Here is a 26,545-nt window from a genome sequence, read left to right as displayed (position 1 = left end):
AAGTGGAGAGTAACACCTAGGTGTAGACTTGAGTCTTCCACCTCAAGTGAGGTGATTGAGACTCCTACAACTGAATTTCTGAGTACAAAGTTAGTACATTTCCACCTTCTTGTCCAGAACTGCCAGTGGGGCATGCAATCTCCCTATGAAAATAGGAATGTGTAATATTGTTTTTTTTAATTAATACAGTTGCATACACTGTAAAAATATAAAGTTGTATACAACCCACAACTAAAGTAAAATTAACTTCGTATTATATTGTAAATATTTTAATACAGTAAAGTTGTTTATAATCAATTTTAGTCTTTAGACTTTTTAAGATAAATATTTGTGTTCGAGGCATGTGAGCTGTAGATCACATGCTTTGCATACTCCTGCCATCCAGTGTTGGGTCCGGATGTTTGCAAGCTGTTTTTCTTCGAGTAAGTCTTTCCAGTCACGAAATAAGGTGATAGGTTGCATGGGCATCGCCTCCAGTGTTCGGTTTGGGAAGGCCGTTGGGCCTAACTGTTACAGTCCAGCTCGCTGTCGATGGAGTGGACTCCATTCAAATTCTGTCCTCTGTGCCAAGTGAAGTATCCACGCACTGACTCTCAAGAAGTGGGCAACTTGTGCTTGTCTCTGGAGCACAACAAACAGGACTGCGAGGCATGCCGATCGTTACGATCGTACAAAACGCTCTACGATCGTCTGGCTCGACATGGCGAAATGCAGAATCAAAACGTTGAATAGACGCCGGACATCCAAGGTGAAGGGTCCGAGCACAAACTCAACTCACAAAGGGCTGAAGAAAAACGAGACCTTGCATCTATTCCGGAATCGGACTCCGAGATGGAAGACGACTTACCACAAGGTCAACGCCATGTGAGTACCGAACACCCCTTGCCCCACAATCCAAATTAACCCAAACAAAAGGCTTCGGTTCCAGCCCCGCCTTCAGGCCACGGTCGGCACCAAGGAGATGTTTCTGATGGCCCGCCCTCTGGCTCGGCACAAAACACGTCACTAAGCCTTCCGGATCGGGATCGAGTCTGCCAAAGTCAGGCACCGGGCCGAAACCTTCAGGCCCAAAGCTGAAAACCGCTTCGGAGCCGAAATTCGTGACACCGAAATCAAAAACGTCTTCAGAACGGAAACCTTCGGTACCGAAAAGTCATTCCATCCCAGCACCGAAATCCACAGTGCAGAAACTAAAAAATATTCCTCCAAAGCAACAGGATTCAATTTTCGACGTTCCAACACTTAAATCTGACCCAAAACAAAAGGAACTTTCTATAAATCCAGATACAGGACATGTCTTTACTAAACCTCCTCCGAAGCGCAAACCTGAGTCATAGGACACACTTTATCGTATTCCTTTGAAAAAGAAGAATGTAGGTAGTAACCCCTCTCCTCCTCCTCCTCCTTCACCACGTTCCCCTACGCCACCATTACAGCATTTACTCATTACACCACCTAACTCTCCACCACCTGAAGATGATGATGAAGATGGGGGAGACCATATTTTACCAATAGATACCTGGAAGGATTACAACACTGATTCACCCACAGATAACGACACAGATCTTTGCCCTGCAAAGCCTTCCACTCCTCACGATAATGTGTGATATCTAGAATTTTTAGCAGCGTGAATCTTTTCTGGATTCACATGCTGTGCATTATTCTGCCATCTAGTGGTTGGGTCCTGAATTGTGTATTCCTGTGTTTTTTATTTTTTGGTGGGTGTTGACATTAACCCTGGGAGTAGTTCGCGTAGTAGCGCTACGTGTAGATACGCGAAGTGCACTTCGCGAGATACGTGTAGCACTACGCGAACTGCGTAGTACGCTGTTCGCGATGATTGCACAGTTCCGGATGCTTGTCCGCACTGTGCAATCATTGCAAACGGCATCTTGCACAGTGCAAGTGGTAGTTTTCTGCCGCACAAGTAGATTTTTACTCGAGCGGCAGCTTTCTCAACGCGGACTGGTAGTTTTTCATTGCGAGCGGTTGCGAGCATACATGACCACTCGCAATGAGAAACCTGACCTCCCTGCGTTGAGAATCTCGCCAGGAGGTTTATTTTCCACGCTCGTGATCAGCAACTTGATGTTGCTGATCGCGAACGAGGAAAAAGTCTCGCGGGAATGTCTTTTTGCTTGCTCGCGGTCGCCAACTTGACGTTGAGGACCGCGAGCGAGCAAAAAATGCCAACTGCGCTTCGCGATTATGCACTGTGCTAAGTGCAATTAGTGTAGCGGGCAGTAGCACAAACTACACAAACTTCGCGAGCGTAGCGTAGTTGTCCACCCAGGGTTAGTCGACATACCACCATTTGGTGTTCTCTTGTGACGTCGACGGGCTTCCTCCGGAAGCTCCCACCTTTGGTCCCAATCTTCAGATTCTTTTTTTTCCACCGTTGGGTCTGGATCGATACTGGAGGAGGTCCCGAGATTAAAGAGAAGAATCAATGAAAAATAAGTAAAAACTTCTGTGGGACTGCGGTACAACATTTCGACTTTCAGAACTTCAGTCCAAACAACTAGAGTCCCACGAAAGGTGAAAAATCCAAGTCTTTGTCATCAAACGTAGAATGCGCTTGCTGGAGGCTCTCTGTGCGCGGTAATGGAGAAGACGCCGTTCAAGTTCTGCAAAAATTGTCACCACAAGTACACACAAAATGATCAGCATCTGGTCTGCAACCTTTGCCTACCGCTGGATCACCGAAGCGAGGACTGCAACGCGTGCTCCAACTTCTCCGCAAAGACGTTGAGGGTGAGAGAAAGATCGAGAAGAGCCAACTATACCATGCAAGGCCAAGGACCACCATCATCGCTGCGAGACCTAGACTTATCCAGCGAAGAGGAGGACAACGTCGCCGAAGTTCCAGAAGGCGACTAGGCCAGTGACGTTTCAGTAGTGGAGGTCGAAAAGAAGACTTTGAAAAAGGCAAGAGAGTCGTCAAAGTAAGAGTCCCGAAAAACAGACTAGACCCACAAAAGGAGCCTCGACATTGAAGCACTCGACGGCAGTTGCATCCAAATTCAAACACTCTGTCGGATCCTTGGGCAAGGACTCCAGTACAGCAAAGACCCTCGAGAGATCCATGGCGTCGAAAGACATTCAGGAAAAAGACGCCTCATCGTCCTAAATGGAGAGGTCAAAACAGGCTTCGACAGCAGGATCGGCGTTAACAAGCGCTAAGAGGAAAGCTGAAGGACTTGATGCCGAAATACACGCTGCTGAGATGGAAAAGAAGAGGAAAAGGCTGGAAGCCAAAATGGCTAGTATTTACCAACATAAAAAAGATTTTGATAAAAGCTTGAAACGATTAGAGATTCTGCCGAAAAGTAAAAAAAAAAAATGGAGAAGGTCGTCGAAGTAATACCTCCGACAACTCCCGAGCGGCTCGAAGAATTCTTCTTCGGGGAAGAGGGGGAAGACTAAGAACAAACCTATGCGGGATCAGCGATCTCAGAGACTTGAGACATGCAACAGCAAGATCTCAACGCCGAATCAGCTGTGGAGGCTGTGGAAACATATCCTTCGCCACCAGATGACATTGGGTTGTATAATCAGGTGATTAAAAGGCAGCTGAAACATATGGAGTGCAGCTGGAGGAAGAAAATCCCCAATCATGTTTTCTATTGAGACTTTGATGCCAACACAATCAAGAAATCAATTCCTTCCAATGCTGCCAAGTGTATTGGATCAGGGAAAGGAGGCCTTCAAAGAGCCTGCAACATGCAAAGCTATCACACCAAGAGCAGAAAAGTAGAAGCATTCTTCTAAAGACCCTATATACATCAGAGGGTCTGTACCAGCTGAATCTATTAGTACTTCCACAGCTAGGAAAAGAGCTCATGTACCAACCACAGTGGGTCCACCTCCAGACAAGGAAAGCAAAAGGATGGACCTTGTCGGGAGAAAGATAAAAAAGTGCAGCAAACCAATGGCACATTGCTAATTCTTATGCATTACTAAACAGACATGCTTATCAACATTGGGAAGAGGTAGGAGAACTGTTGAAGAACCTGCCTGCCTCTTGTGGAAGAGGCTAAAAACATTGCTAACACATGTTTAAAGTCAGCCCTAGATGCTGCAGAGACATCAAGCAGACAAATGATGACTGGCATCACAGAAAGGAGGCATGGCTGAGTATCTGGTTTCAAGCCAGAAGCGCAAAGCAAAATCATAAACTCACCATTCAATGGCGAACAACTGTTTCGAAGTGTGGTTAATGGCAAACTCAACCAATTAAAAAAGGGCAATGAGACAGCAAGGTCCATGGGCGCTATACAATTCAGAGGCATGCGTAGGGGCACACCCTCAAGAAGACCAGCAGGTAGAGGTACCCACCAACCTACTACCTCACATCAGACTTGCCATCAAACATACCAAGGAGCAAGCCAGGGGCAGCAGTTAGGACAGCGGCCGAACTGGCAGTATCAACAAGGAAGGCAATCCTTTCGAGGGCGTCCCCGTGGCAGAGGACAACCACGAAGAGGCGGACCACAAACCACAACTAAGAGACTGCATTCAAAATCATACACACTCCCCAAGAACAGTAATTGTGCCCAAAATAACTCAAGCTATACAAAGACAACATCCTATAAGTTTACACTTCCTCCAGCTTTCAACACCAGTAGGAGGCAGACTAAAAGTTTTCCTTAAAAAAATGGAAGAACATCACTTTAGATAAATGGATTTTAAACATGATACAGTATGGTTACTGCATAGAGATAAAAAAACAACCTCCAAACAGGAGACCAACCAAAAGAATTCATTCAAAAAGAGAATTCTCAGCTACTCCAAGAGGTGAAAGAACTTCAAAGGAAGCATGTAATAGAGCATGTACCACACAAAAAATAACTGAGTTTATTCCACGTACTTTCTAATTGCAAAGGTAGGCGGAACATTACGCCCAATATTAGACCTGAGATTTCTAAGCAAATTTACAAAGACACAAAGATTCAAAATGACTACAGTGCTAGAGGTGATAACTTAATTGCAAACAGGAGATTACATGGCAACCATAGACTTAAAGAATGCATACTTACACATCCCTATTAACAAAAGACACAAAAATCTGTTAAGATTTGTAGTCAAGAAAACACACTACCAATTTAAAGTACTGGGATTTGGGCTAAAATCCACACCAAGAGTAGCCGCTCATCTAAGAAAGCAAGGAATTCATGTTTACCCGTACTTAGACGACTGGTTAGTAAGAGCAAACTCCTACAGTCTCTGCAAACCGCATATACAACAAGTGATAGAGACACTAGTTCAACTAGGGTTTTCAATACATTGGGAAAAATCGTCAACAGAGCCAGAACTCATAAAAGTGATCTTCGGCACAGAAATAAATAGTGTTAGGAAAGGCGTTCCCAAGCAAAAAAAAGGAGATTATCCTTATTGAAGAAGACTCCTCTATACCAGAAGGGGCAACCTCTGACAGAAAGAACAGTGGGGAAACTACTGGGAATGATGGCTTCATGAATTCATTTAATTCCCAACATTCGATTACATGAGACCATTTCAAGAATGGCCCCAAACACAATGGTGACAGGCAACATGGAGTTATGCAGACGGTTCACCAGGAGATGGCATGGTGGAACAAAGCAAACCTAGCACAGGGCAGACTTTTCACACAGCCAACTCAGACAGTGACCATAACAGATGCTTCCCAAATAGGATGGGGAGCACACATGAACAACCTCAAGGTGAGGGGATTGTGAACACAGCAGGATGCAGTGAAACATACCAATATCTGCAGGAGACATGCTTGATCTTTCCTTTTGGGATTGACATCTTAAGCTTAACTGCATATTGCCAATCTTTTTTTATTTGTTTGTCTATCTTCGGTCTACATGCAGGTTAAGAGTTCTACACCATGGGACATAGTTCGTAACTTGGAATGTATAGTTTAAAGTAGAGGATACCAGTCTATCAAGAGGAGCAACTGTAGATCTTTAGGCACTCTTTTCAGTTCTTTAAAGCCCAAATAGGCAGAGATTCTAATAAACCAATAATAGCTTAAGAAGTAGAGGAATGGGTAGAGAAGCGGTCTCCAAGAGGTTTGGCCAGCCCAACGTTTGCTTGGTTTTATCAACCCCTCCCACAGAGCATGTGGCAGGAATGGTGCAGTTCTTTCTTCCTGCCTGGTTAAAACATTCCAGCACTTTATTATGCTAAAGGTTGTAACTTTGGGATACAGGCTCCAGTTTCTACAATGTCCTCATGGCATACCGATATTAGTCTTTTTTCCCCCCAATGGACTATCTATGGTCTTAATGAAAAGGTGGCCTCTCCTTCCGAAGAATGTAGAGGAGTTTGTGAATTTGCCAATCACACTGTGAATCAGTTTTTCTATTCAAAATGCTTCATTCTTCCTTTTTTTTTTTAAAACAATTTTTTTATTTTCATATTGACATAGAACAATACAGTCATGGCTTTCAGTCCTAACATACAAGTACATTGGATATTACATCTCATATACAATGACTTATTCAATGGCAGTAAAGAAGAGAAAAAAGAAAGAAAAAGGGAAAGAAAGAAGAAAAAAAGAAAAATAAGGGTAGCCAGACAAATAGGTGGAGAAAAGAACGCACTATAGAGCCTTGTCCTACCAATCAACATAGACATAGCCACTATTTAATCCACTCCTCCACCGGAGACCAAATCTTAGAAGCAAGCTTCCGCCTACCCTTTATTAGGTTTCGGCTCGAAGGCTGCGCTTGCGCAGTCTCACTCTGAGATTTAATGTTTTAGGAGTGGGGCTTTAACCCGTCCCTTTTTTTCCCCTCTTCTCCATTGGCTGGCCTCTTAAATGCTGGTCAGCCATTGGAGAAGAGCTTTGTCACTCCAAACAAGCCCCGTCTTTTTGCGATTCAGGGGCGTGTTTTTTCGATTCTTTCTCTCCTCTGGAATGTAAACATTCCAGCCAATGGCAAGAGGAGAGAAAGAAAAACACGCCCCCGAATCCAAAAACGCCGCTGCGTTTCTCCGAGGCATTTCTGCTTCACCTCGGAGAAAGGCAGTGGTCTTATACTTGTTTAGCTTCACTTTAAGAGTTGATTTTAATTGGCAGTTGGTATTTACAGACGATTGCTGCTTCAGATCCCAATGTCATATTTTCTGATATCACTTATTGGAGTGCCCGCCTCTAACACAGCATTGCAGCCACACGCCTTTCATTTTTTCGGCATGTCAACCATAGCTCCGTACACTTATGTCACACTTATGTCACTTAAGGTCTCTGCATGGGCTTCAAAGTCATCGCCCCAACCCATCCCCAGCAAACAGAGCGGGCTTCCGAAAATAACAATTAGCTCAAGCAAGCAGAGCGGAGGAAGTTCGAGCAGACCATAGAAATGGAATCTACCTCAGCTCACCAGCTGCTGCAGACAAAATGATTTGGTGGCCATGCTAAAATTTATTTTTTCCAGTTCCAAAAGCTACCAAATCTAATGCAAAATTAAACGTTTTTAAAAAGAAATACTTTTTAAATAAAAATGTATAAAGTGCTATGTTTGTAAATATATAACAAATTAAAATAAGTGAACCGTACAAAATTAGTTAAATGGATTTAGAAAAAGGATTAAAAGATCCTCTGTGTTAGTAAATACTTGTATATTAAATTAATGGTTAACCTCATTTCTCTGTCAGCAAGCTCCCGTTTAACATTGCCACGTAAGTTCCACTGCGTGTCTCTCTTCTATGTCTACAGCTCTGCCTAGGCTGAAAACAGGAGTTTTCTCCTCTATTCTCGGACACAGCTTCTTCCGGAGCTTTAATGGTAAGAGTTGGGAAGTATATGTTACCTTGGGGAGCAATATTGCCCGAGTGATGGACTGATAGGCCGGGGTGTGGGGGGTGAAAGCCTTGACAAGAGGTGCCCTCACTCACTGTAAACGAACTTCCTTCAGCCCTGTGGTGGGATCGGATCCTGGAGTGTACCTTGGGCAAGGAGCATTACCAACTCTATCTAGCCACTACTTACTCGGACACTGGTTCAGTGGCTCCACACTGAGGCCACTGGAAGTTTCGCTTCCCCTTTTGGTTCTAATTACTTTTAGCATCGACCACGTCTCCACTTGGCTTCGGGGAGCAGGGGAGAAAAGAAGGAAAGAAAACCCTGGAAGAATAAACAAAATATATTTCGCTTCCTCGAAAACCGAAACGCTGGCACACCGCTATCAACGCGTGCCCCTTCCCCCCTGTTCTTACATCCCACGTCCCGGAGACGCGAAGGATTTCTATTTATCACATTTTTTCCTTCTATAACATATTGCATTTTATGGGGCAGTTTGGGGTTTTCGGCGTTGTTTCAAAGAGAGGTTTTCAGGGAAAAAAAGGATTTCGCCGCCGGACGGAGGAAATAATAAAATAATAACAAAAGGACTAGATGGAGGAAGGGAAGTTGACACTGAAACGCCCAAAGTCGCTCCGACGGGTTTCAAGGCGCTACAAATATGCAGACGGCGCTGCGTATTCTGCTCTGCATGGCCTTTTTTGCGCTGTCTTCGAGCGAGACCAATACTGCCAACTTCAGCCCGCAGGTAAGATAATTAAACATATCAGAGTTTTTCCTTGGATGCTTTTGTGTATTTATGAGTTTGACATCGCAGTCCTGCCGTGACCCCTCTCACTTGGGACAACTTTAGGTCGCCTTATATAGATTGCAGCCCTCGCACTTCTGTATGGATGGGGGTTATAATATAGTTTTGTTAATTCTGCTTAATTTAGGTTTTGCCCAGCACTCTCGGCCTTTGGCGCAAGTTATCCATCCTCATTAAAAAATAAAATATGCATAAATATTCTAATTTCTTGCTGATTTGGATTTGCTGACAATGTGTTATTGTCATTTATTCCTAAAAACGGTTTCTTTCCTTATTGAAGCAGAGTAATGGCTCTCTTCCAGCCTCCCCCGGGGGACACGAGTTCACTCGCACACGAGATCTGCTGACAGGGTTAGGAGAGTAGCCTGGGATGGGCCAAGCCTGGACCTTCCCTCCACTTCCCCTCCCTCCCTGTCAGACTTCTCTCTGTGTTTTTTACCCTTTATTTTCTTTGTTGTCTGTTTTTGTAGGAAGGACTTCTGCACAAAGTAACGAAACCAAATAATACCAGATACGTAGAAACTGGACCTCTTCCCCTCACATGTAGGCAGCGCGCACAGATTTTGTATCTCATGTATAGATTTAGTACGTGTGCGTTTTTAGGCACCCCGAACGGAAATGTTGTTCAAAGGTCACATGTAGCGGTGCAGAGGCCGTGCATTGGATGGGAAGCAACAACGAGTGTGCGCGCTTTGGGGGAATCGTGATCTAACGTGACTTGACGGATCTGTTGGAGTACAACGGGGTCTCCTGGCGAGGGCACAGGGAAGGGGCAGTGGAAGACGGGCTCTGTGGTGTCACGGAGGTGAAGTGCTGCTTGTGGGGGCTGGTACCGGCTGCGTAAACTGGGCCTCACAGGCTCCCATCCAGCACGCAGCCCAGCAGTTCGTTCTTCTGATGTCTAAAATGGGTGCTATTGATTTGGGTAATAACTCGTATCATCGATCGGACGTGTACATGCATAGGAGTGTGGGAGGGGCGGGTGTATGTGCGAATACGAAAGGCAGGAAGCGGTGCTCTGAATGTTTGGCTCGGGGTGCAGTGGGGGAAGCCATCTGTTTGCAATTTTGCATTTTCGCCCTGCTCAGCAGAACCGTGGCCTTTAACGGAATACACTAAAGTGCAGCTCCGGCGGCATTCACCCCACCCCCACATGCGCATTCTGCTGAGCTTGTATTTTTTTTACACACTTATCTAATGAAGTCTTATGTCTTCGTGGGCGAATGCATCCACCAGGAATTGAAATCCTGACGGGGCCTCTCAGCCGCCCATCCTTCCGGGCTCTGGGTAGCAATTAAGTTCTATAGCGCCGTGAGGTCCCAGCGCTCTTTATATGGTTTACACATACACCAATTGGGTAGTAAGTAGCGGCGTGGAACATTTTTATTACGTGTATGTGAAGTTGCATTTCGGAAGAGTTGACTGTGGCCCTTTTTAGGTCTCGGCTAGCGTAGGTGGCTCTGTGTGGGTGGCTGTGTGTGTGTGGGTGGCTTTGTGTGTGGCTCTGTGTGTGGCTCTGTGTGTGGGTGCAAATGCAATAGGTCTCGCATTTGAGAGAGATTAAGCTATTGACATTGTAAATAACAATGCCGTTTCTTTAAATGTTTTAAAAACAAAAACATAAACAAAAATGTCATGAGCAATGCCAATAGCTCTAACTTTAACAATGCCGAGACCATTGCATTGTAAATGCTTGTTGAATATACTGAAGATTCCAGCTTATGAATGGCAAGCAGTCTAGTTCTCCAATTCATAAATGTCGGGGCTTCGGGGGAAAGCCATTGTGAGGTTATACATAGCCGAATCATAGACATAGCGATAAACAGAAACTCAGAGGTGTACCATGAATTACCCGATGACGCTGCCCCGTCATAGCCCATTATCACCATCTCTGGTGTCAGAGTACAGTGAATCTTGAATGTGGAGTTGATAAAACATTCTATATCTGATATAAAATTTGTCAAATTTGGACAAAAATTGAACATATGACTAGTATTTGCTGCATATAACCAACACCTAGAGCAATGATCCCCTTTTCTGCTACCCCATTTTGCAATTCTTGCGGGTGTATAATATTGATCGAACATCGACATATAACTTTGAGTCCCGAGACTGCCGGATACCAAAACTTCGCTGGCAAACTCCAAGGCCGGATTTAAACCCATAACGGTCTTCCCCAATTTGTCCACCCACCTTAATCCTTGTGCGCTCAAATCATCCAGTAGACTGGAAAGTACATACCGATATATCATTCCTATTCTAGCTTTCTTTTGAATAAGTTCAAATATAGCTATTTTATCAAATAGTGAGGGAGTTCCATCAAGATGTTTAAGCAAAACACTTCTAACCTGGAGATATTTAAAGAAATCATGAGTATGCAACTGAAATTTATCCTTCAAAGATAAGAAAGGTAATAATTGACCATCCCCCACCAAATCTCCTATAACCCACAGTCCTTGTACTTGCCATCTAGACATTACCTGATCTTGAAAAATAAGAGGAGGAAGAAGTCGGATTGCTTTGAATGGGGTATATACATTAAGCTGGTAAATAGACAATTTCAGCCGAATTTTCTGCCAGATTAGGAACATAGCATTGATTTACCTTAAATCTAGTCCTTTTAAAATAACTCAGCTCTAGAATTTCGACCAAGATACCCTTAGCCGCATTACCTAAGCCAATCTCAAAAATGGTAGGGCGGTTGCATAACGGAACTTCAAATCTATCACCTAGAAGCGGCACTCCAAAAGCCTGTACAATTGCCGACCAATAATATAAGCTTCATGGACAGCCTTCGGGCCTAAACACGTCAGATCAGCTCCGTCAATGAACGTGACTCCATTCAAATTCTGCCCTCAGTGCCACTCGAAGTATCCGCGCACTGATTCTCACACGGTGTGTAACCAGTGTTTCTGGAGCACAAGGAAGAAGACTGCGACGCTTGCAGATCATTTCGTCAAAGAAAACTTTTTGCGATCGTCGTGCTCGATGACGAGACATGTGGCATCAAAGCATCGAACACACACCGGACATCTTCAGTGAAGATTTCGGTCAAGAACACGTGGAGGCAGCGGCGGAGAAGGAGGAAGCCTTCTCCGTGCAGACCTCTGACTCGGAGCTCGAGATAGACCTCGATGCCGAAAAACTACAGCAGGGACAAGGTGACATGAATACAGAAAACCCCTTGCCCCCTGAAATCGCTCCCTAAAAGCACAAGACTTCGGCACCACATCTGCCTTCTGGCCAAGGTCGGTACCGAGACTACGTTTCAGAAGCGCCGCCTCCAGGCTCTGCTCTGAAACAGCCAGTCAAGCCTTCCACCTCGGTGCAGAGTCAACAGAAGTCCTCATCAGAACCAAAGCCCTCAAAACAGAAATCTGATTAGGAGCCAAAATCCTCCATGCCGAAAGGCCAGCACACACCGGCACCGAAACCGCTGGCACCGAAGACTTCGGCACCTAAATCCAAAGGCGCTTCCTTGGAACCAATTTTAGACATTGTTCCACTGAAAAGAGGATCCCAAGCAAAAGAAAATATATACCGCGATGTGAGTGAGGATTCCGCTTCGATCATCGAACTGGCAATGTCCGGAACCGGAGCGCGAAGATTACATCCGAGCCCGATGGTGGAAAAAAACAATCTGAGGATGGAGCCGAAGCCCATGCGCAATACGATCCAAAGGAGGAGTCACCGACCTCGTGACTTCCAAAGACTTTCCAAGAGGAAAAACAAACTGCAAACATCCGGGCCCAACACCAGATGGCGATCTATGCAAAAGTGTGTAGATCTGCAGCTCTACATGCTAAGAACAGATGCATACTGGTAAGTAGCATATTCCATTAACCCTCAGACTGGTCATATTCATACCAAGCTTCCTCAAAACCATAAACTTTATGATGAGGACATATCTTGCGTGATTCCTTTAAAGAAGAAACCTGTTGCTACTAGTCCTTTTTATCTACCATCCTCTTCCCCTCCACCATGTCCTTCTCCACCTTCAAATCCTTTGCACATTACAACTCAGGATTCCCCACAATCTCACCATGATGATGATGCTGATGGTGGGGGGACACATTTACCTGTAGATTTGTGGACAGACTATACAATAGATTGTCCAGCAGACGATGATCCAGACCTTTACCCAGCTAAACCATCTCCTTCAGACGACAATGTATCCCACCAGGAACTCATTGCCAGGGCTGCACAATATCATGGGGTGGCACTGCACAAAGATTGATTAGAAGAAGACACTAGCATCCTCATAGAGGTCGTCAATAACCCTTACTATGCTTAAGGGCATGATGAGGCATGCTGATGAAATTTTCAAAGACCCAGTATGAGCACGCATCTTGACTCCTAAGGTTGAGAAAAGTATAAAGCCTCCCAAACAGACCCATTGTTTATTAAGGGCCAGTTGCCACTAGTTTCGCTAGTAGTGTCTAGTGCCTGTAAACGGGCTAATTCCCAAACATCAGGGGATGCTCCACCACCATATAAAGAGTCCAAGTTAATAGACGCTTCTGGCAAGCGCATAGCTGCTCAAGCTGCAAACCAATGGCACATTGCAAACACACAGGGCCTTCTAGCCAGGTATGTTAGGGCACACTGGGATGAGATGGAGCAACTGCTTCAATATCTCGTAGATGAGCAAAAGGCTAATTCGCAGGATTTGGTAAATGAGGGTAAGCTTATTTCAAATTCCTCCATAAGGTGTGCCCTAGATGAGGCCGAAACTGCAGCTAGGGAGGTCAACACTAGCATTCTGCTTAGGAGACATGCTTGGTTAAGGATCTCAGGGTTTAAGCCAGAGGTCCAACAATCCATTCTTAACACACCATTTGACAAGAATCATGTTTTTGGTCCGGAAGTAGATCAGGCATTAGAGAAAATTAAGAAAGACACTGAAGTGGCCAAGTCAATGGGAGCGCTCCAATCTCCTACGAATAGAGGCTCTTTTCATTGTTCCTTCTACCGAGGAGGGTCTAAAACCACATCCTCAGACCAAGGTACATCTACCTACAAAGGTAACAACCAGTCCTCTCCCTCAAGAGTATTTGTTTGAGGAGGTTATAATAAGCAGTGACTTGCCTACAAACACATCACACCCCACACCTGTCTGGGAAGACTTCATCATTGTATCCCAAATTGGGAGTCGATAACAGACGAATGGGTAATTGGAATTATTAAATAACATTTTTATACAAAACAAATTGGTCAGACTTCAGTCTGTGTGACATCATTTCTTGCCTGATTGTGTACAATAAATGCTCTGATAAAGCCTTACTGCCTGTCCCACACTATCACAAATAGAGAGTAAGGTATTATCTACTTTTACCTATGTAAGCTTTTGGGGACACACTGACTCCGTGCACACTGTACCTTAACTTTGTATAGTATATACAGAGCCAGCTTCCTACAGTACTTCGTTATGGGGACTGGGAACGCTTTTTACTGGTGAGAGATGGGCAGTAACCTATCGCAAATGTAGATAAAATGGCCTGCACCTTGACCACAATCATGCTGCCTCCCACCCCGGTGACTCCTAGATGTTTTACAATATTGATATATCCTGTACTTAGAAATGAGTCCCCCGGCAACCTATTTGGTTCATTCTGCACATCATCACTCACCATTATATATGTGTGCTAGTACAACAGACTTTAATCCACTATTTTGTATGAAAATGTCCCTTTTATTATTTATTCATTCTCATACCTCAGTCTATGCGATAAGTTTAAAAATTCATATTGCTCATTTGTTTCTTGAAGACTCATTATGACGATTCACATTACATAAAATACATGTTTTTGTATATTTAAATATATAATGTGTATCGTCATAAAGAGTTTTCGAGAAACAAATGTGTGATATGAATTTTTCAACTTATTGCATAAACTGAGATAGCAGAATGAATAAATAATAAAACAGACATTTTCATACAGACTAGTGGATTAAAGTCTGTTGTGCTGGCCACAAATATATAATGGTGAGTGAGGATGTGCAGAATGAAGAAAAAAAATAGCTTACCAGGATTCTTTTCTAATTACAGTTTTTGCCCTGCTCCAAGAACGTATATCCTATTTGCATAGGGTCAGGATCTATACAGCAATATTGATATCCTATAGATTATTTTTAAGATGGGAACCTTGTCTATCCCGACGACAAATGTCTTTTCTTACATGGGAGTAGTGTTTGACGATGCTCTGAGTTGGTCCCCCCTGATTACCCGGAAGAAGGGGGATCTGGTCAGAGCGACAGCAGCTGTTTTTAGCTTTGCTTCTAAAGTGGGGGGAAACCGATAAGGGCCCTCTTGAAGATTTACTGAGCCAAATGTATAGCAAAGACTAGTTAGGGGAGCGAGATGTGGGGCCGCACTGGATGGAGGCACTGCAAGTTGCAGAAAACACTTTCCTGAGATGGGCACTCATTACCTCAGTGTCCCGTCCTATGTCGTGCACCAAGAGCTGGGGATGGCTTTTCTCTCTCAGACAAGCTGACCTGGTCCATTAGCACTGTGGTTAATGATTTTGGCTAAAAAAGAAAACGCACTTTGTAGGGATATTCTAAAGGATTGTCTTTTTCTTTCCCATTGTAATTGCATCCGTTGGCTAAAGTATGTAAGGCCTCCACAGCCTTGGAAGGGCGGATCTATTTGACAACCCAGATGGTATATGTAAGAGGGATTTTACTTGCATAAAAGTGTTTCCTACAAGGCGTTATTGTGATAGAGAAGCAACAGAGCTGAGCAAGCCCAGTTTGCGCAGGTACATTGGATTAAAAATTGTGCTAACCATTAAACCACATCCTTTAGGGATCAAAAGCAACCACGATCGCTTCCTACTGTCCAGATTTAGGCTTAACTTCTTTCACTACCTCCTGGCCCAACCCTGCTGCGCACTTAGAGGTCAATGCCTCATGTCCTTTGGCTGCAATGATCGGTCTCCTCAGGACATGATGAACTTTTTAATGTCTTGTAGTTTTTGTGTTTCCTAGAAAGTCTTTTACCATTCCTATTCTTAACAAGCATTGGCATAGCCAATAGGTCTCACTTTTGTGACCTTATAAGTATTTAGTTATGCAGCACAATATCCTTGGTGCAACAACATAAACTGTTGCATGGCTAGGTCTCGCTTTTGTGACCATATAAGTATTTAGTTATGCAGCACAATATCCTTGGTGCAACAACATAAACTGTTGCATGGCTAAACACTTATAAAGTCCCAAAGGCGAGACCTATTGGCTATGCCAATGCTTGTTAGATGTGGCCTGAAGAGAGCTCGGAGCTGTCTGTTCTTTAAGACCTGGCTTTGCTGTGTGGTCTGCAGTGGGTCTTCGTCTGCAGACATGCACACAGGATTACCTTGATGGGATCTCAAGCATGCAGAGAGATAGGACATTAATTCTGGAACTTTCACGTGGCTATGAGTGTACTGCACCCGGTGGGACAGACCATCTTCCCTTTAGTCAAATGGAAACTATGTGTTCTACTCAGAGAAAATTTATCAGCATGTTTGGTATCGTAGTGGAACGTCCCAGGCTCTAGCTAGCAGCTCTAGGATAAGACCCCAGCTCATTGTTTAGCATTCCCAAGCTGCAACAAAAAACTGGTGTAAACGCAAGTGGCTGTAGGTCAGATTCAGCTAGCTTGCAGAGCATGCAAGGAAGCGATGAAGGCAAACATTGTCAGTTGTATAATGCAATGCTACCACTAGTATCATCCAAAGTGCGGTTGCCAGAACCATGGACTTCTGCGGGTGCTCTCCTTACAGCAGGAGCAGCTAAAAAGAGGGACGGGCAGTTGGAGGGAGCCTGAGACTGGTCTAGGGGCTGATATTGCATGTATGCAGCATATACTTGTGAGCTGTGCTCGAGTGCTTGAAGTATATTCAGACATTGCACAGTGAGCTTCGAGCAGAAGTAGGTGGGGGAGAAGAGCATGTGCATATCTATCAATGTGTCAAAGGTCGTGCTGACAACAGTTCGTAACGCAGATCAAGCAGTGTCCAATGCAATTAGCGGTTCACATAATGGGGCAGAAATGTTACCCCGGTGCATAGATGACAATTTCACAAGTTGCACCCAGATGTTCATAACAAACAGCCAGTCATCAATTTAGGGACTAATAAAAAGGTGGCCTTTGTGTGCAGATAAAGTCGATTTTCATACTTCACACAGACCCCCAAAACAGAAGCAAGTTGTAGCTCACAGGATGATAAGTAAACAGTACCCACGTGTGCAGTGAAGCAAATCACAGGCTGAACGCAGATGCGTGTAACAGACTGCTATGGGAGCAACAAAATAATTTACGGGGCGGTAGCCATTCACAAAAACAACAAGCAGTGCCGAGTGCAACTGAGTTCATAAACTGAAGAAGACCCCCTGAAACCTAACCTACAATCCACGTCTTGTCTGAGAGGCTGCCTAGGCTGCCACACAGCAGACATGTTGCTGGACCCCTGGGTGGAGAGCCCCCCGCTCTCCTGGGCCTGCAACAATGCACATCCTGGGCGAGGTTCTAGGTCTCCCCCAGTATGGGCAGGGGGAAGCTTCAAAGGCATGCCGCCTTTGTGAGCTTCTCCAGGCCACTTGCTGTACTCAGCAACTGGCCCCCACCGGTTCTGACCCCCACTCTGGTGGTAAGACTGGCCGGAAACCCCAAGTAAGGACAGGGGATGTGGCAGCCTCTGCCAACCCAACCCCTCAGGTAGGGGAGGCGAGGTGAAGCACATCTCCGGGCTCTCGCCATCTTGAAGATGGGGAGCCCTACCCAATCAGGACTAGGCCACTGCCCCCCTCCCATAGGAGCGTGGCAGGATAGGGGGTGTACCCACCCCAGGACAGGGACCCAGTGGTCCCTGCCCTTTACCTACCTGTAACGCCCCTAAATTTAGTATTTAGGGGCACCCTGAACCTTCCTTCCTCAGATTCAAGATTTTAAACTAGCAAAGAAGAACAAGAAGATTGAAGACCTGCCATGCAGCTGCTAAGAAGAGGAAGACACCAACTGTTTTGGCCCCAGCCCTACCGGCCTGTCGACCCTCGAACCTGCTCCTGCTAAATCACGGCACCTCCTGCGGCCAGCAACCTCACAAACCCCGGAGGACCTGGCTACCTTGTGACTCTGAGCACCTGGGACTCCCACGAGCAGTGGCTCTGCTCAAAGCAAGTTTCTAACCCCTGGCATCAGCCCGGAACCGTGAACCCTGCACACTCGGCACCCGCCAAGCCTGGCCTGTGCCTGAGTGGACAAAGACCCTGAGGACGTCCCCCCGGCGACTGTGACACCGAATCCGGCACCCAAGGACCCACCTCGATGCTCCTGCAGCCTCAGAACCAGGGACCCCCCCCAACCGCGATCAACAGAGGGTAAGATTTCCCGACATGAAAAGGCACCCCCGCACCTGGCGCCCTGCGGTCCCCTGTGCCCGACTCCTGGGTACCTACCTATCCTCCAACTACGCAAGTTACCTCTCGAAGTGGTGGTGGCACCTGACGAATCTTCGTCCCCGAGCTTGCAGCCTTTGTTCGTCCTTGAGCTTTCCCATTGAAATCCATTGAGCGCCTGAAGGCTCAAAAGCACCCTGCACCCAGCTGCCCGCGTGGCCCTGGCAGGGCAACTTCTACTCCTACCTACTTCCCCATTTGGCCTGAGCAAGTGACCAGGAGCCCAGCTTCCACAGCCATGTGGCCTGCTAGTCAGCAGCCACCAACCAAGGCCCCCCTGCCTCCCATAAGATAACACTGGGCCTAACTCACTCTGCACCCGGCTGCCCCTGTGTCGCTGAGGGTGTAACAACTGTACTTACCTAACCCTGGGAGACCCCTGCGTCTGTGCGCAGGACCTTAACTCTGCCAGTCGAGTACTTAGCCAAAAGCCGATAACTCCTTGTTCTTCCATAGGGTAACATTGACTGGCTTCTTCTGAAATTTCTTCTAAGTGTGGAGTTTCTAAGCTTTAAAATATTCACCTAAAATCAGCCGAGAAACTGAAATACTCACCTGCTATTAGGAGAGATTCCAGTGCTGGATCTTGGTGCCCAGCACTGACCCTGATCAGGGCGGATCTATTTGACAACCCAGATGGTATATGTAAGAGGGATTTTACTTGCATAAAAGTGTTTCCTACAAGGCGTTATTGTGATAGAGAAGCAACAGAGCTGAGCAAGCCCAGTTTGCGCAGGTACATTGGATTAAAAATTGTGCTAACCATTAAACCACATCCTTTAGGGATCAAAAGCAACCACGATCGCTTCCTACTGTCCAGATTTAGGCTTAACTTCTTTCACTACCTCCTGGCCCAACCCTGCTGCGCACTTAGAGGTCAATGCCTCATGTCCTTTGGCTGCAATGATCGGTCTCCTCAGGACATGATGAACTTTTTAATGTCTTGTAGTTTTTGTGTTTCCTAGAAAGTCTTTTACCATTCCTATTCTTAACAAGCATTGGCATAGCCAATAGGTCTCACTTTTGTGACCTTATAAGTATTTAGTTATGCAGCACAATATCCTTGGTGCAACAACATAAACTGTTGCATGGCTAGGTCTCGCTTTTGTGACCATATAAGTATTTAGTTATGCAGCACAATATCCTTGGTGCAACAACATAAACTGTTGCATGGCTAAACACTTATAAAGTCCCAAAGGCGAGACCTATTGGCTATGCCAATGCTTGTTAGATGTGGCCTGAAGAGAGCTCGGAGCTGTCTGTTCTTTAAGACCTGGCTTTGCTGTGTGGTCTGCAGTGGGTCTTCGTCTGCAGACATGCACACAGGATTACCTTGATGGGATCTCAAGCATGCAGAGAGATAGGACATTAATTCTGGAACTTTCACGTGGCTATGAGTGTACTGCACCCGGTGGGACAGACCATCTTCCCTTTAGTCAAATGGAAACTATGTGTTCTACTCAGAGAAAATTTATCAGCATGTTTGGTATCGTAGTGGAACGTCCCAGGCTCTAGCTAGCAGCTCTAGGATAAGACCCCAGCTCATTGTTTAGCATTCCCAAGCTGCAACAAAAAACTGGTGTAAACGCAAGTGGCTGTAGGTCAGATTCAGCTAGCTTGCAGAGCATGCAAGGAAGCGATGAAGGCAAACATTGTCAGTTGTATAATGCAATGCTACCACTAGTATCATCCAAAGTGCGGTTGCCAGAACCATGGACTTCTGCGGGTGCTCTCCTTACAGCAGGAGCAGCTAAAAAGAGGGACGGGCAGTTGGAGGGAGCCTGAGACTGGTCTAGGGGCTGATATTGCATGTATGCAGCATATACTTGTGAGCTGTGCTCGAGTGCTTGAAGTATATTCAGACATTGCACAGTGAGCTTCGAGCAGAAGTAGGTGGGGGAGAAGAGCATGTGCATATCTATCAATGTGTCAAAGGTCGTGCTGACAACAGTTCGTAACGCAGATCAAGCAGTGTCCAATGCAATTAGCGGTTCACATAATGGGGCAGAAATGTTACCCCGGTGCATAGATGACAATTTCACAAGTTGCACCCAGATGTTCATAACAAACAGCCAGTCATCAATTTAGGGACTAATAAAAAGGTGGCCTTTGTGTGCAGATAAAGTCGGTTTTCATACTTCACACAGACCCCCAAAACAGAAGCAAGTTGTAGCTCACAGGATGATAAGTAAACAGTACCCACGTGTGCAGTGAAGCAAATCACAGGCTGAACGCAGATGCGTGTAACAGACTGCTATGGGAGCAACAAAATAATTTACGGGGCGGTAGCCATTCACAAAAACAACAAGCAGTGCCGAGTGCAACTGAGTTCATAAACTGAAGAAGACCCCCTGAAACCTAACCTACAATCCACGTCTTGTCTGAGAGGCTGCCTAGGCTGCCACACAGCAGACATGTTGCTGGACCCCTGGGTGGAGAGCCCCCCGCTCTCCTGGGCCTGCAACAATGCACATCCTGGGCGAGGTTCTAGGTCTCCCCCAGTATGGGCAGGGGGAAGCTTCAAAGGCATGCCGCCTTTGTGAGCTTCTCCAGGCCACTTGCTGTACTCAGCAACTGGCCCCCACCGGTTCTGACCCCCACTCTGGTGGTAAGACTGGCCGGAAACCCCAAGTAAGGACAGGGGATGTGGCAGCCTCTGCCAACCCAACCCCTCAGGTAGGGGAGGCGAGGTGAAGCACATCTCCGGGCTCTCGCCATCTTGAAGATGGGGAGCCCTACCCAATCAGGACTAGGCCACTGCCCCCCTCCCATAGGAGCGTGGCAGGATAGGGGGTGTACCCACCCCAGGACAGGGACCCAGTGGTCCCTGCCCTTTACCTACCTGTAACGCCCCTAAATTTAGTATTTAGGGGCACCCTGAACCTTCCTTCCTCAGATTCAAGATTTTAAACTAGCAAAGAAGAACAAGAAGATTGAAGACCTGCCATGCAGCTGCTAAGAAGAGGAAGACACCAACTGTTTTGGCCCCAGCCCTACCGGCCTGTCGACCCTCGAACCTGCTCCTGCTAAATCACGGCACCTCCTGCGGCCAGCAACCTCACAAACCCCGGAGGACCTGGCTACCTTGTGACTCTGAGCACCTGGGACTCCCACGAGCAGTGGCTCTGCTCAAAGCAAGTTTCTAACCCCTGGCATCAGCCCGGAACCGTGAACCCTGCACACTCGGCACCCGCCAAGCCTGGCCTGTGCCTGAGTGGACAAAGACCCTGAGGACGTCCCCCCGGCGACTGTGACACCGAATCCGGCACCCAAGGACCCACCTCGATGCTCCTGCAGCCTCAGAACCAGGGACCCCCCCCAACCGCGATCAACAGAGGGTAAGATTTCCCGACATGAAAAGGCACCCCCGCACCTGGCGCCCTGCGGTCCCCTGTGCCCGACTCCTGGGTACCTACCTATCCTCCAACTACGCAAGTTACCTCTCGAAGTGGTGGTGGCACCTGACGAATCTTCGTCCCCGAGCTTGCAGCCTTTGTTCGTCCTTGAGCTTTCCCATTGAAATCCATTGAGCGCCTGAAGGCTCAAAAGCACCCTGCACCCAGCTGCCCGCGTGGCCCTGGCAGGGCAACTTCTACTCCTACCTACTTCCCCATTTGGCCTGAGCAAGTGACCAGGAGCCCAGCTTCCACAGCCATGTGGCCTGCTAGTCAGCAGCCACCAACCAAGGCCCCCCTGCCTCCCATAAGATAACACTGGGCCTAACTCACTCTGCACCCGGCTGCCCCTGTGTCGCTGAGGGTGTAACAACTGTACTTACCTAACCCTGGGAGACCCCTGCGTCTGTGCGCAGGACCTTAACTCTGCCAGTCGAGTACTTAGCCAAAAGCCGATAACTCCTTGTTCTTCCATAGGGTAACATTGACTGGCTTCTTCTGAAATTTCTTCTAAGTGTGGAGTTTCTAAGCTTTAAAATATTCACCTAAAATCAGCCGAGAAACGGAAATACTCACCTGCTATTAGGAGAGATTCCAGTGCTGGATCTTGGTGCCCAGCACTGACCCTGATCAGTACTTACCAATAACTCAATTTTCTCCCATAGGAAACCATTGACTGTTTTTCTGTGAAATTTCTTCTAAGTGTCGATTTTTATGCAAACTACAAATTTTCTTTAAAAATCGTACCAACTGTGAAAACGCAATTACTTACCTGTTTTAGATAGATGCCCCAGTACTGAGCCTAGGGGCCCAGCACTGGATTACAAAAGTAACGAGAACATACTTTACCCGTAACTTGAATTTTCTCATCTAGGAAACCATTGACTGTTTTTCTATGAAGTAAGGTTATATCTAACTTTAACCTCTGCCAAACCTCTGGGGACTGTGGATTCTGTACACACTGTACCTATTTGGGACAGTATATACAGAGCCACTTTCTCACAAAAACCCGATGCAGTTTCGTGGGGGTTACACAGGAGGACAGGTGCCAGAGTGCGGGGTAAGGGAGTTGCAAATGAGAAGGCGGGCCGAGATGAGAACCTGTGGCTTGGAGGTAAGACCCCACACATACTTCTACGCCGTTGGCACACTCACTAACTGAACTCCACTGTCGACTGAGTGAGATGAGGCCCTGCGACAACTTCCACTTACCCCCATACTCTTCTCTGCAGAAGGCACAGTTTTCCACCGAGCCATTTTACTGAAATGGTAACCGATCATTGGTGGGAAACAAAAACTCGCTCACTACATACATGTATGCAGGTGCTGTTACCCACCAAGCTGTCTTGCTGACAGGTGGTACCTTCGACCGCCACCCTGAAGCCCATCGCCCACCACACGATAGTATGCGCGCACACTGCAAATGAATGCTGGTCCAATTAACGCTTTTGCTGAGATTTGAACGCCTGGCCAGCAGACTACACAGATTCGGGGCAGGTGCAGTAATGGACATGCCCTGTGACGCCACCTGTATGATCTGTAGCGCTAAACACAAGCACATAAATACATCAATTCATTGACAGATTGTAGGTATAGGGAGTGAGCGGTCAAGGGATCGAAAAGAACAGGAGGAAACGAGGGAGCGAAAAAGGTGCGGGGGAGGTGGTGGCGTAGGAGAGCACGTGGACACCGCCTCCGCATAGCTCCACACGCTGTTACTGGTTTCTTCAGCATGCCTGCGAGAGACGGCCGTGACAGCGCTAAGCTAAGGGTAGGCGGCGCAGGTGGGGCCTATATCTGGACAGCGGACCCTAATGGGCATCTCTGCAAAGTGTGTCAGGCGTGATGATGAATTATAACAGGTCGATTCCTGAGCGCTAGAGTCGAGCTGCAAGCGCCTCTACGCAGGACCGCTCCTAGAGCACACACAGGGACTCCAAACTACGAGCGGGTGAGTACGACAGTCTGTAAAGAACCTACATATGCTTTGTAGGAGCAATTTGGGATCACCGCGTGGCTGTACAAGCTCCAGTCATATACCTGTTCAGCGCCTGGTCATCGGTATGATGGTGATGGATTAAACCCAGATCAGTTGACTGGGGTGTGAGTGCTTGCAATGTTCAACACTCCGTCCATCATTTCCTTTGGTTTTTGCTTTGTTTGCCATAAGTTGGCAGGGTATGCTCAGACGTGAGTCCCTTGCTCACTTTGCCACTGGATTCAAGCAAGCTTGGCTGAAAACGGCTGAAATGCCAGAAACCGGTCCTAGGAAGCTTGTTTCCGGTCCAGGGAAGACATGGCTTGGTAGTTCGTGCTGGACTGTTCCCATGAGGCACAGGGTCAGACTGATTTGCATATGGCCATGTCTGACCTGGGGTGGCAGAGTGGGCTAAAGAACGGTGATGGATTAAACCCAGATCAGTTGACTGGGGTGTGAGTGCTTGCAATGTTCAACACTCCGTCCATCATTTCCTTTGGTTTTTGCTTTGGCCAACGGTATGAGCGCTGAATACAACAACGTCAGGCAATAAATAACACCCAAGAGAACGGTTCGTCTGAGAGCGTCCCTGCAGAAATCTGGGGGCCACGTCTTTCCAAGGAAACCTGGGCTGCAAGCTCGCCACAGTGGAAGTTTGGGACGGAGTTCTGTCAGTTACTCGCCTGGGAGACAGAGAGCGGGGAAAGGGAAGAGCGGCATATTTATAAGGAAAGCTTTAGCTGCTGAAGGATTAAGTGCGGCCGCGAAAAGAATGAGGTATGCCGCTGGCACCCGGCCGCACTGCTTCTCGCGCAACATGGACGTCACACTGTCAATCAAAATAGGCGTGAGGGAGCGTGGTGCGAAAGAGCAGGCAAATGCACTCGTGCTAGCATCCGCCTTGCCGGTGCGAGCAGCGGCGGCGTGAGAGCCATATGTTTTCAATTACCAAACGCGCCGCTGCTTGCTCCCGCAAGGTGGATGCCAGCACAAGCACGAGTGTGTGGAAAAGGAGCAGACCGATGGCTAAAGGCCCTCCTTGCAGCGCATGTGGGCTGCGTAGGCGAGACCTAAAAATGCTTGTTTTATGTGGGTAAGACCTGCTTTTGTTCTTTTTTTTTTTTTGCAACTTCTTTCAAACGATACCGTACTGTATACGCTCAGCTTTTAAAGGCCTGCCATCTGACTTAGGTCAAGCTTGATTAACTTTGATAGAGGAATGTATTTTTGAAATGTAATTAGATCACACTGGCCACAGTGTTTGGTTATTCTGTACATTTGTGGCGTTTTATTGATGTTTGAATGACCGTTATGGTTTTTTTCTGAATAAACCGAATAAAGTTTGATTTGATATTATACATTATTCAGAGCAAAACTAGCATGATTAAAGTCTGCTGAATGAAACACAGGGTAATCCTGAAAATGGTTCCAATGCCGGACTGCACAATTTTGCGAAGCCATGCATAAGACTTTCATCACAATACACGCTTGCATTGAAGTCTCACAATGCCAACTTCCCCACTCATCACACTGTGTTCTATTCAAAAGATGAGCATTTTAAAACGATCCAGTGCTGGAGGAGAAACCGTTACCTATAACTCATTCTCTCTTGTATTATCATATTTAATAGATTGTCATGCAACCTGCCTTCTCCCCTTTTAGGCTAGTAACTAATGTGTGTGGTTCTGAAATCTGACTGGACTTGGCTTAAAGGCTATCCATTTAATGATTGAAAGAGACAGACTAACATTTTTTGATTGTGCTCCTAATTAATAGATACACTTGCTATTGTCAAACTATTAAATAGTTAAGTTCTGTTTTCCAGAATTAAAACTGAATATTGAATGAATGTACATCTATATATATGTTTGTAATAAACAACTAGTTCAATTTAAATCATTTTGGCCTGGTTCACCCTGTGATGGCCTGCAAACCGCATTAGTTGGTTTGCGAGTTTGGTTAGCTATTTTATGGTTAGCATTAAAATAAGGGTCCTGTTGGGAGTTCTGGCAGTGTTTCTACTTAAGTTTTCTTAATTATCTGTGTATGTTAACATATTTATAAATGAGCAAGTGAACTCTTTGTGGGTAATGAGTGAATTGTTATTTCTTCTTTTATCTACAGGGCATTTGGAAATGGTGAGATTTTTGCTGGAAGCTGGTGCAGATCAAGAACATAAAACTGATGAAATGCATACAGCTCTCATGGAAGCTTGCATGGTAAGTTTTTTTGTTTTGCTTGTTTTCGTTAGAAGTTCAATACCTTACCAGAAAACAATCTAGCAATGTAAGCTGATAAGCCATCAGAACAGCTTGTTTCTGTTTTGATGGATAATTGGTACCTCCTATTCCTCACCTTATGACTGTCCTTCAGGCCCCAAATTGAATCTGAAAACTATTTCCCCAGACACAATAGATCTCCAGCTTCACCAGGGCGTACTATTCAGCATCATCTGCCATTCTCTGGTGTTACACCATTGGTGTATACAAGGCACCAACTGGCAGTTTGCTGCCTCATTAATGCGGGTCTAAAACCTTGTTACTGCTTCCTCAGATTTCGCCTACGAGTAGATCAAATATTTTCAAGGATTTCAGCATTTTTAACCCTGTTGCAAATGAGGAGATTGCCTTTTTGGACTCTCCTTAGCCTGCAAGTTGTATCTTGTGGGTCATGGGGTTCTTTTCAGATACAGTCTTGTTCCTTAGTAAACTTAAAGGCCATCGGTGAGTGGGAGGCCAAGCTACTTTTGGCCAAAGTCTGCATTGATATACCCATTTCCCTTCTCCTTGAGGGATGTCCCAAGATCAGTAATGATCTCACAAGATATGTTATCATAAAATGCTGCATAGAGAGGTAAAATTATCTTCTTCCTTGCATAAGCAGTCCAGATTCTGGCAACATTCAGCGTCTCAGCACCATTCCCCATTGCTAGGCTTCTCGTAGTCATTGAAGCCAGTTCGATCACTAAAGATGAAGACAGAATGTTTGTGTCTTAGTTGGCTAACCATGTACAGGTTGAAGCCATCTTGCTAGCTATACTGTATCTCCTCAGGTCATCTTAGTTAACATTTAAGCTACTCCCCAAGGTTGTACCTAATCCTGTGGGCTTGAGGATTCCTGGAGCTCTG

General features: G+C 46.1%; 1 protein-coding gene across 12 annotated transcripts in view; it reads left to right on the top strand.

Moving 5' to 3' along the window:
* Positions 1–26,545, top strand: part of ANKRD17 (ankyrin repeat domain 17) — a 1,008,651-nt gene that overhangs the window by 252,703 nt on the left and 729,403 nt on the right. For all 12 annotated transcript variants that reach the window (XM_085636371.1, XM_085636340.1, XM_085636333.1 and 9 more), the window contains exon 7: positions 25,542–25,636. In XM_085636371.1, coding sequence (XP_085492497.1) covers positions 25,542–25,636 — 95 coding nt within the window. The remainder of the gene's footprint in view (positions 1–25,541; positions 25,637–26,545) is intronic.

Source organism: Triturus cristatus, chromosome 2_1, assembly GCF_964204655.1.
Source record: "Triturus cristatus chromosome 2_1, aTriCri1.1, whole genome shotgun sequence".
In the NCBI taxonomy this organism is placed as follows: Eukaryota; Metazoa; Chordata; class Amphibia; order Caudata; family Salamandridae; genus Triturus; species Triturus cristatus.
Note: the sequence above shows the minus strand (reverse complement) of the source record. Positions and strands in the feature narration are given on the sequence as shown.